The sequence below is a fragment of the Bombus vancouverensis genome, chromosome 10 (genome assembly GCF_051014615.1).
Source record: "Bombus vancouverensis nearcticus chromosome 10, iyBomVanc1_principal, whole genome shotgun sequence".
Taxonomy (NCBI): domain Eukaryota; kingdom Metazoa; phylum Arthropoda; class Insecta; order Hymenoptera; family Apidae; genus Bombus; species Bombus vancouverensis.
Window position 1 is genome coordinate 9,121,512 of NC_134920.1, and position 11,650 is coordinate 9,133,161.

General features: G+C 28.1%; 1 protein-coding gene across 1 annotated transcript; it reads right to left on the bottom strand.

Annotated features, from left to right (window-relative positions):
• Positions 1-1,084: 1,084 nt before the first annotated feature.
• LOC117157132 (putative fatty acyl-CoA reductase CG8306) lies at positions 1,085-4,448 on the bottom strand. Its single transcript, XM_033334895.2, has 7 exons — positions 4,080-4,448; positions 3,089-3,340; positions 2,726-2,975; positions 2,460-2,652; positions 2,154-2,393; positions 1,803-2,060; positions 1,085-1,718 (listed from the first exon to the last, which is right to left on the bottom strand). Exons 1-7 carry the CDS (start codon positions 4,269-4,271, stop codon positions 1,580-1,582), a joined length of 1,524 nt encoding a protein of 507 aa, XP_033190786.1. The 5' UTR covers positions 4,272-4,448; the 3' UTR covers positions 1,085-1,579.
• Positions 4,449-11,650: the final 7,202 nt, after the last annotated feature.

Sequence of the window (11,650 nt, forward strand, 5' to 3'; positions counted from 1 at the left end):
GTCATTAGTTTTTAGTCATTATTTATTTTATTCTTTATTATTATATTACGCTGAAATTATATTATTATTTAGTTTAATTTATTTCAAAGTCTAACGTTTAAAATATTTTATAAGTATAAAACAAACAAACTGCGTTTCCTATCCTGTTTTTACTTTCACTTCTCTGTTCTCCATTTCTTCTCGTCATCCTAATTGACTGTGACTAAAGAAGAGACCTTACATTACCTCATTAAGGACCAACGTTGTATTAAGATAACATTCCTTTAGAATTTGTTTTTACTCATTTATATTATTAAATTCTGTTTCTAATGCTGTGACTTGGATGGAAATTACAAAGATGTGCTGAATATTTTTTTGTCAATTTCTTTTTCCACTTACATATCATGATTTTATAAAGTTCAAGATTATAATATTATCGTATCAGTTTCGAATTAATCCAGGTAGGCCTAAGAGTCCCTCTTTTTTGTAAAACTTCCAATATAAATTGAACTTGTTAATCAAATTTTTTAATTAAGGTACTGTTTGTTATTTACTTGTTGCTCTAAGTATCCAGAAGAATAATGTTAAATGTTTTATATAAATAAAAGTAAAATTAAATATACTATTAAAGATTGCGCAAAAAAATTGTCTTGTAATTATTCTTCTGGAAGGATGATACCAGAGGATTCCATATTTGAATTCATTTGAATGAAATCGCGCGGAATTTGAATTACGCGCAAGTTATTATTGACACTGTCTATATTTATACGTGTTGGTTTCGTAGGCAAAACATGTTGATAATTTTTCGTTGTCTGCATTTTCTTCCAACATTTACTAGCTTTGTCTCAGTCACCTTTACGATGATTTACTGTAAAGTGATTCAATCTCTTTGTTTTATCGAGTAATGTATATATATTCACTGTTCATGTTATTGAAGTACCGTATATTATGTTGCATTTCATGATAACGATCACGATTATAAAATGAATGTATTTCGAAGAGAGACTACTTATGAATTGCGTTTCATGTAAAGTCTTTCTCATGCAACTTTATTTGATGTTAGGATAAGGTTATGAAAACGAAGGAAAATAAAATATAATGCACATACATAAAGACTAATTTTATTATGGTATATTTAGATCTTGCGTTATAAAAGTTTGCACATAGAAATATTTGTTTGAAAATTAATAAATTATGAGTCACAATTTTGTAACTCCTAACGATTAAATGAAATGGTACAAAGCAAATTTTATCTTGTTGCCACAGAGCAATGAATAAATTTATAATATAATTTAAAAGAAATAAAATATTTCGACAGTTATTGTAAGTTATATATATATTATAATATCTCCAGCATAGTTTACTATCGTATGAAACTATAGAAAAAGTTAAACATTTTATAATAATGTATAAACAATTGTCCTTCCCAACACCGCACTGATCACTTTCAGTGTATAAAAATCTGAGTGTACTCTTGATGAATTACACTGAAAAAGCGCGGAGAACTTCCGGAGAATATATATCCTTACCCGATATATGCATGTTTGTATATATATAAAATGGAGATATTTATTAATTTTAATTAAATTATGTATGTAGTCTATAATTCATCAAAAAGAAGATAAGTAATAGGAACAACTAAACCAGCAGCAGTCCAAGAAGTGGCAAAAATAGTTTTGACCAGCCACCAAACAAGTCCTAACAATACAGCTTGCAAGCCAATATGAACAACCAGTAGACTAAAAATATAAAAAATAGGTAATGACTTCTTTATTAACATATATTTTCTTTTTAAGGAAAGAAAAAATTATATAAGTACTTACATCTTATCTTTGGAACGCGCTTTTTCCAATGATTTTGGGGATTCGTTATTTAAATATTGCCTAACTCCCTGTACCAAATCAATAAAGTAGCTTTCCCATATCAGTGGCTTAATATCTAAATTAAAGAGGTTTTTGTCAATCTCTGATAGTGAATCATGTAAATCTATCGTACGAGAATTATAGAACTTCCATTCAGTAAAAATAAACGTCTTTAGACGATCCAATGAGTTATTAACATTTGTGTGTAATCGTACCAAACTGAAAAATATATTTTTTATCGATTTGATATCGTAAATGCAATTTACATACATTAAAAATTATGTATTAAAGTAATCATAATTTATAACTTACATTGGTCGACCACCTGTTAATCTTGCAACCATATCCAAAATATATGCTGGAATTAAATGTACAAAAATTGCAGAGAGCCTAAACATGAAGATCGAAGGTAGCAATTTAAGATACGGATACCAAACTGCACTTTGTAATGGATATTTATGTAAATAATAATTGATTTTCGGTTCGATGTTAATCCATTTGAATGGATTGCGTGTACCTGATGTACAATGGTACACTTTTAACTTCCCTTTACTGTAACAAGAAGATATTATTGTATATAATAGTTAAGTGACTTAAGTATGGTAAATTTTGCCACACCTATCTTGATTCACAGCATAAGCTGCAACGATGAGATTGTTTACAACCAGGTCCACTGGAATGTAGTCGTAAATTATGTCTTTTACAACTGGTAATCTTCTTACAACACCTTTGCTAGCACCCATTAAAAATCCTTGTATACCATTCTTTGATACTGTCCATCCAGGAATTGGTTCCTTCCATGATGCTGTTACTGCAAATATAAAATATTTATAATATATAATTTTTTTGGAAAATAGAAATATTTTTACATGTAATATACATACTCATTGAAGGACGCACAATAGCAGCAGGAATACCTCCATTTTTAACTTCATGCTCAGCTAAATGTTTTGTGAATGTGTAAGAATTTGGATGATCCTTTAATATACTTGGGGTTTCTTGTTTTAACGTTTCAATATCCAGTTTTTCTACTAACGCGATTAATTCATTTACATCATATGGCGCAGGATAGACTTGTTCGTCCACTTCAGTCAACACTGAGTTTACATATGCACTAGAGACATGCACTAAAGCCTGAAAAAAGGAGTTAATGGAAATTGTATTTAATAAACAGAACACTATGAATTAGGTTATGATATATAATTGTCTAAAAGTACATTAATAGATAACATATAGAAGTAATTTACCTTCAAATCTCTTATTTCTTGGCAAAGCTGTACGACTCTGCGTGTACCTAATAAGTTAATATTTGTATTAGATTTCAAATCTGCTTCAAAATCCAATGTTGCTGCAGAATGAAAAACAATGTTAACATCCTCAACAAGAGTCAGTCTATCTGCAGATGATAAGCCTAAATTTTCTTCTCCCACATCACCAGCTATAGGAATCAATTTCTTAAAAAGATTTGTCTTGTTCTCTTCCTTTAATCTGTTGAATACCTAAAATATTAAAACAAACATAAATATGTTGTTAGATGAACTTCTCAAAAGCCAAACTAATTAATTCTATATTTTATTAATATCCCAATTAGATAATTCATTGTGAATAGATTTAAAATAAATTAATTCTAAGATACATTTAAAAAAACAGTGTTTTTGTATTATTATCACTTTATGTGTTTTTGAATTTATGGAGTTGAGAATAATGTATACTACTGTAAAATAATATACCAATTTTCAAATTATAAGTAAACAATTCTTAAATGGAAAAAGATAGAAAAATTCATAATACGATATAAAAACGAAATTACGATTGTATTTAAATATTCTAAGTAGAGAAAGTATTATAAAACGAAAAATTACATAACACTCGATCTTTCTAAGAGAAAGAAATTACATACTTAAGGTTCAAATCATAAGTATATGGTCACACACAAAAAAGAAATATATGTATATCAAAAACTAAAAAGTGAGAAAAAAGAGAGAGTTTATATGACGACTATGATTTAAGGTAATAACATATGTTGAAAGAAAACCGTACAATAAATAAAGTTGATTGTGCGTTCATCAAGGTATTAATAAGTTAAAGATATTTAAATGCCTTGATATCTTTTAGTTAAAAAAAAGAAATATTGGTCAGAAATGAAATTAAAGGTTATCATATCAGAGGTTGTCTCTTTCGTTCGATGAGATAATGACGAAAAAAATCTATATTTTGAATATACATGTATTAGTATACCGAATTCTTTTTAATGTCTTCCAATCTCTCCTCTATTTTTTTCCCTTTTTTCGGTCGGAGAAGCACATAAATGTTTTTCAAGTCGGGCATACACCTCAATAGTTTTTCGATCAGGCAGACACCAACGAATCCAGTTCCACCGGTGAGAAACACAGTTTTACCGTTATAAAATTCTGTTACGTTCGATGCCATTATAATCTAACGTTATACAGTGTTTTACTCGATAATTGCTTCGCAAATCGATGGAGAAAAGGATTGAGAAAAATAAATCACGTTAATGTAAAATATACGGCGAAACGTTACTGGACAACGCAAGTACGATATGCCGTACATTCACCAGTGGTTCGTCGTAAACTGAACTAGAATGTTCGTAGAACTCTGCTATGTTAATGGGAGGGATAATAAGACGTACACGTTACGAAGTTCAGAAAATACGGATTTTCTAATTCTCTGAATTATTTATCGTGCGAATTATTACAATATTCTGTATGTACTGCAATCGTGTATATTAAAATATAAAAATAAATGAATTTGTACGCGTGAAAACTATTAATTTCGTCACACGTCACATGACCATCATCGACTGATGTTAAAGAGTGTAATTAAACATTTACTGACACATACATTCGATGTTCCATCAACAAGACAGAACATTTTCAAAATTAATAAATTTCTTGTTTCAGTTCTTTCAGTTTTTTTACTGTAGGTTTCGAAACTATGTTTAATTATCGAAATTTATTTTCACGTGCTCTTCACGCTTTATAAAGCATTGAAATATTAATTAGACGACGAATGAAATATTAATAGAAAACTTGTTTTTAAGATGGACTTCAGCTTTCCACTTATTAGTAAAAGATAAATTAGCTAGTAAAAGATAAATCTTAGAATTATGTTATAATAGAATTCTAATCGAGTATACAAAGTTTTTCTAACAAAGTTTTACTTTCTTAAAACTACTTTACATATGAAAAGATGAAATTTAGTAATTAAGGTACGTATATACGCTGGGATTTAATGTTTAAATTACATAAAGAAAGTGTTCTTCGGCAAAATGAATCGTTAGTAAAAAAATTCTACGATATATGTTTGCATGACGTTTAGTTAGGACGAGAGTGATATGTTTGGATAAGTCAAGACTTTCTGTCCTTGGTTGTTATAAATTATGCTACACAAAGTAATAATGATGAAAGAGTACAAAGGTGAGTATTTATTTATCCTGACCAATCCTCTTGAAATATTTCAATTGTCGGACGCCATATCGGTATATACTTTTTAACGTATCTTTATAAATTGAACATTTGTTACATTACAATTTTGTATGGACGGTTATATTTTTCTCGTATTATTCAGTTTGTGTGGTAATTTACTATAATTTCGGATTTTTTAATCGTCCTCGACTGTATATTGTGTGATGCAAACTTGTCAAACGGGTGTGGTACAATAAACTCGATCTTAGTAATTACACACTACATACTGCTGTTACATTCTATTACTATTTACGTAATTGATTTGCTATACTCGACGTGTTGAATGACCAACGATATTATTAAAAGTAAATTCGATTATGTTCAACAGATTCGTTGCGGATCCGAGTTCCATGTCATAGATTTGTAATAATAAATAATTTTTACACAATACCTGGTCTTTATATCGTGAAACTTTACATATGTATGTGCTTAATATATTATGTTATGTTGTATATAAGTTAATCACGTGAAAACTAATTAATTATTCTACGTGACAACAGAAATTAGAATATCAGAATTCACAATATCACTAGTATATACGTTGATAAAGATAAAGTGTCTCGTAATGATCATACACATAACGTTCATTGAGATAAAATTATTTTAAGTGTTACGAATGCTTATATTCTATAAATGTCTTCCATTAGTAAAAGAAACAAAACTGAAAGTATAATTATGATAACACAACAAATTGCTAATAAATCATACTTTTTGATGATAAAGCGAATTCAGAAGTATTTAACGGTTATTTTCGTTGCGCAATTATTCTCTACGGTTCTATCATTAAATTCGTAGTAAAGAATTTTACTTTTATTCTTAAGCAATTTTTTACTAGACAAATTATTTTAAAAAAAGTGAGTTTTGTCAAATTTCGTGTAATTGATAAATTTAAAAAAATATATGGGATATTTATATTACGGCAGATATCTAAAAAAGAATGGAATATCGGCTTAAGAATTGAACCCAATTGAATTGAACTTCGACGAAAGTCAATTTTCAATTTCGAAGTAGAATTCTCAAAGCTGTATTTATTTTTTTGTACTCTTTACACGCGCTATTTGTTAAATAAAAATTTCTTACATAAATGTAAATTACACATATAATTTCTAGTGTACGAATCAATTATTATCTTGCAGAACATAACAATTTAATTTAAGTTACACGAAAAATGTTCTATTCTGTGATAGCCTTATTATATGAAACTTAAGAAACACTTTAATTTTCTAGCACCAGATTGAGCCACTTTCTCTTTAATAACAGAGTAATTTACTAAAGTTTATTATGCTTTATTGCGTATTCGTTTACTTCAATCTCATTTCTGTTACACTACTAAATTTTGAGAAATATTTAATATAAGAATTATGCAGTGTGTTCCAGTTCTTTTCCGGCCAAACGTTATTAGTATATTTTATGAGTCAAAACAACTAGATATAAACATATTTCATTTGTAACTATATTTTCGTCAAAAATTTATAACAAAGAAACGATATATGTTGATTTCGAAAATATTCGGACTATAACTTAACTTGGACTTCTATGTTCTTTATCTGAAATAAATACAGATAAAAAGCAATAAAAATGTTAAAAATTCAAAATTTTTTATTTTTAATAAAATACAACATCTACAGACTCTACTGCAGTGATTTCGCATTATTTTCGATTGTCAATTATTTACGCGAAGTTAAAACTTTGTGGAAATGTAGATTTTGTTATTCTGAAAATGTGTGGAAAACTTTATGCCCAAATATTTATTAGCTTTTACAAAAAACTATTTAACAACTAAAGATACGTCATCGTAGAACCTAATTTCTACAATTTTCGAAAGTCCAACAGCAATTGGCGGGGGCTTTTTCAATTCCTGAAGAACTGCACTATAATGTACAACTCAAAACTGGTCGATTTTTTAATCCTAAATTAGAGAATGGTGTTAAAAATTATGCATCATTGTACTTTTCATAGGTCAATTATAAAATATCAATTAACATTGATAAAACACGTTTATAATATAAAGAGTATTAATTTATCCTTAATATTTATATTAAGGACGTAAAAATGATCAGAATTCAATAATGCAGACAAAAATAAGATCTAACTCTAACCTAACCCTAATTCTAACTATAATTGTGATGACAATTATTAAAAGTCTTTAATTATTTAATAATAAAGTAACAATTCCACTTTTCTTGATGTTCGTTATAAAAACATATAGAAGTAATATCGATGATTATGATTAACGATGAATTAGTGACAAAAATAAAAAATTAAATGTAAACGAACAAAAATTTCTATTCTGAAATCAATTCAATTTTAAATTATACTTGTGAATTTGTAAATGTAATGTGTAACCTCTCATTTGACAGATATTTCTCATATCTATAACTTTTATTCTGAACTTTTTGTGATGCAATTATTGGGTTCATTGTTATATGCAAAAAATGTTTTCCACAAATCTGCAGATAGTTTACAAAGTTCATGCAAGAAACTTCGAATGGCAAATATACAGGATTTGTTCCCGAACGTGATTTCTATGAACTCGCGTAAGAAAATGTCAGATACTATTTAATATCGCATAACAGGTTAATTTATCTGGATTGTAGTGACCAAATAGTTTTGAAACCGACTGTACGAAATGAACGGCGAAATAACGAATGTGCGTTACCATGATACATAGTATCGGAGAGGAAATTTCCTCCATGATAGTATTAATAGGAATATTTACCTAGGAATATCTAATAGTAGTTAGAAGGCGTCATAATAGGTTATTTTACACGTATGTACGTAAACATCGAACTACGTAAGAGGTGACAAGAAGTTGGATGAAGTTGTCAAAGAACCATCATCTCCAATTTCGATGATTCTGAAATATGTTATGAAGTGAAACATTTTGAAAAACTTTTTCCTATACATACAATCGATAATCGGCCTTAGTTTTCGAGTTATATACAAAAATAACCTGTCGCTTAGCGTTAGTTTTTAGGTTGGGTTGCCATCTTTACGTTTTCTCTTAAAATGCAGATGCTTTGAGATTTGAATAAAAATTTGTCTTTAGACATTTTTGATTAATTTGCTTTCCATTTTTCACTGTTGCGCGCTTGCTTCTTTTTTCAATGTATGTAGCGGTAAAGAGCGCGTTTCGTGTACGTTTATTTTACATAAACGTTACAGACGTCAGACATCAATACTAATGCGGTAAGTTTTTACTTTGAAAAAGTATTGCATAAATAATTTTTTACCGCTCCAGGCACGAACACTCTCCTCTGGCATTGTTAATCAGTAATGTTATTATTTCGACATTGGGAAATGTAGATATAATTTTGTTTTCGATTATAAAATTAAATTTTTCAGAAACAATGATCACATTCTCAATCTCACTTAATATATTAAGCTGCTTCATTTCCACTTTCATTTCATCAACATTTAAATTTTTATTATAAATGCTCTCAATATAAGTTTTACAACTTCCTTTCTATAATCATATATAGGTACATACATTTAAATTTATTCTTTACATTTTTATATATCATCCCTTCTATACAAATCAGTAACTATTCTATCACGAACGATTCAAAAACATGTTCTCTCCAAATCTCTGAAACTTTTAACTGCACGTTGATCTCATTGTTATTGTCGAAAAATATTTTTTTGTAACTTAGAATCTTTTTCTACATTTAATTGGAATAATATTTACAGCTTTATTCTTAAACTCCTTGACATTGTTACGTGTATCTTTAATAAAATTGGTTATGCGTAGTAGTATCATCATCATTATATAATATAATGATACTGTAGATATGAGAATGATATCAAACCTGTTAATGATTGCAATGATTTGCTAACAACATTTTTTCTATATAAAAAATTTTTCTACATAATTATTAATGAAACAAGTTCGAATTTATGCACTTTAGTAACTAACGTATCCGCTTTTGCTCGAACAACTGGCTTTTCAGTTGCATTTATGGACAGTTTGTTTAATGCTGTTTCAATATTAATATAATTCTGCTTTAAAGCACTTACTTGCATCAGCTCGTGCAGACTATCTTGTATGTAACAAAGATTTTTGCAAAAAGTATTATTATTGGTATATATTTTTTAATTAAAGTTGGAAGTCGGAGCCAATGGATTTATTTATTTCATGCAATAATGACAAATACCTCTGCACTGTTGCCTCTTTTCAACGGACCCTAAACCTATTTTACTTAATAGTAAACACGATCCTGATATCATGTAATATCGAACAGTAAAGATATGTCGAATGAAATATTAAATTTGAATCTTAAAGATTATCGATCAATTACTATTAATATAGGAAAAAAGTGTTTACATTTTATTGAAATCATAAGACCTTACTATTATTTAATTGCAATGTTTAAGGTTATCAATTAATTACGATTAGCAGAAAGCAAGATTTTAATATTATTAGAATGAATATCATAGAAATCTGATTATTATAACATATTTCCCGAATTTAACATATGTTGGTAGATTTCTGCTCATATTCATACATTTCTCATGTATTTCCGCATTCATATAAATATGAATATTTTTATATTTTATGGATGTGCGTATGTTGTATTTTAAACTATTTCTGCGATCTACTAAGCATCATATAATCGTAGGTTTATCGTTCGTGTTTAAACCGATAGATGTCAGACTAGAGCTCATTTTATCTAGCCGCGATAACTGTGTACGTACATATGTAATAAAGAGAAAAGTATGATTTTACATTGCTTTATTAAAATAAAAAGTTTCGTCTAGGTTAAGAATTTAGTATCTTTCTAAGTTGATATTAGAAGAATTATCACAGAAATGTGATTTACTTAATAATGTATTTTATTCAATTTTATCCTTCTTTAAGGCCCCTTATAATTGATATCCCACACTGCTAGCGAGTTGATTGGTTCCACAATGTTACTTTCATTTTAAACTGATATATCTTCTTCTTTATCTTAATTACATATTGAATCATTGCGATTAACTAGAGTGAACTAAGTCTTGTTTTCGTGAAATTTTAGTAACGTTAGTCTTTACGTAAAAATCCCCATCTAAAAATAGTTAGATAAAAATGTATTATGTCTGCTTTAGTTTTTATTCTAATTATATATGTATATGTTGGAGAAAAGAAGAAATTATTAATAATCAGCGCAGAGAAATATTCAAACAATAAAAATTGTAATATATAACTGTCATCACCACATGTGACCTTAGGAGTGAATCCAAATGTAGTATCGCAAAAATTGATTGTCTTTTCGTTAATGATATAAATCGACATTAATGTTATTATTTATATTTATAATATATGTTTAGTGCATATTTAATAAACTATATAAAAACCGATAAAACGTTTGTTTATATATATAAGTAACACAAATTATAAATTAATTATGAAATTTATTGTGTTAAATTAAAAGTACACGTGTCTACTATTAGTACGTTCACGTACATATAAATATTTTTTAGAGATTAGATACTATATTTAAGCAGTTACACCTTTCATAGAAAGCTCTAGCCGAAAAATATCAACTTTCAGTTACAGAATTAAACACAATTACATAAGTATAGCTAGTAAATAATCAGTTAATCAATTTATAAAAAACTAAAATTTACGATAAATGCCAAGTATCATTTGAATTGTAGAACTAATTAGAATGTAGCTACGAAATAATCTCAATGTGGCGATAATACAACAATATATATCTAGTGAATTCATCAAAAAATAGACATTATCAAGAATAAATTCGAATTAAACTTTACTATACCATTAACAAGACTAATAATTGAAAAATGAATAACATACCTGACAACACTAAATATGAATGTACTAAAAAACATCAAATTTGATTATGTTAATCTTAAAATCACATCTTAAATAAAAAACAAATTTTAGATACCAAACTATCTTGAACTTAGAACTATTAGAACTACTGTCGATACCAAAAGTAAACTTCATATATTATTGGTTTATACAAGATTTTTATGTATTTATAGGAAGTTTGTAGATGGAAAAATGCACAGAGTGCACGCAATATGTAAAATGTAAAATGTAAAATATCCAAAGTATAGGCCTGTCAAACAGTTTTCTATCCAGGTCCCATTTTATTTCATTTCACTCATTAAAATATGAATTTGCACAAATACCACACTAATAATCGCAATAAACACAGATATGTCTGCAAAGTCTAGTGTATCGAGAAGGAGTAGAACGACTTATACTGTAGTCGGCTTGTCAAGGGTTAAGGGTGAGAGTAGTAGCGAGATAAAGATGGAAAATCTGTAGAGGTTCCTAGTGACTTTTCATGGGAAAGTATTGTCCTGCCTGGGGGG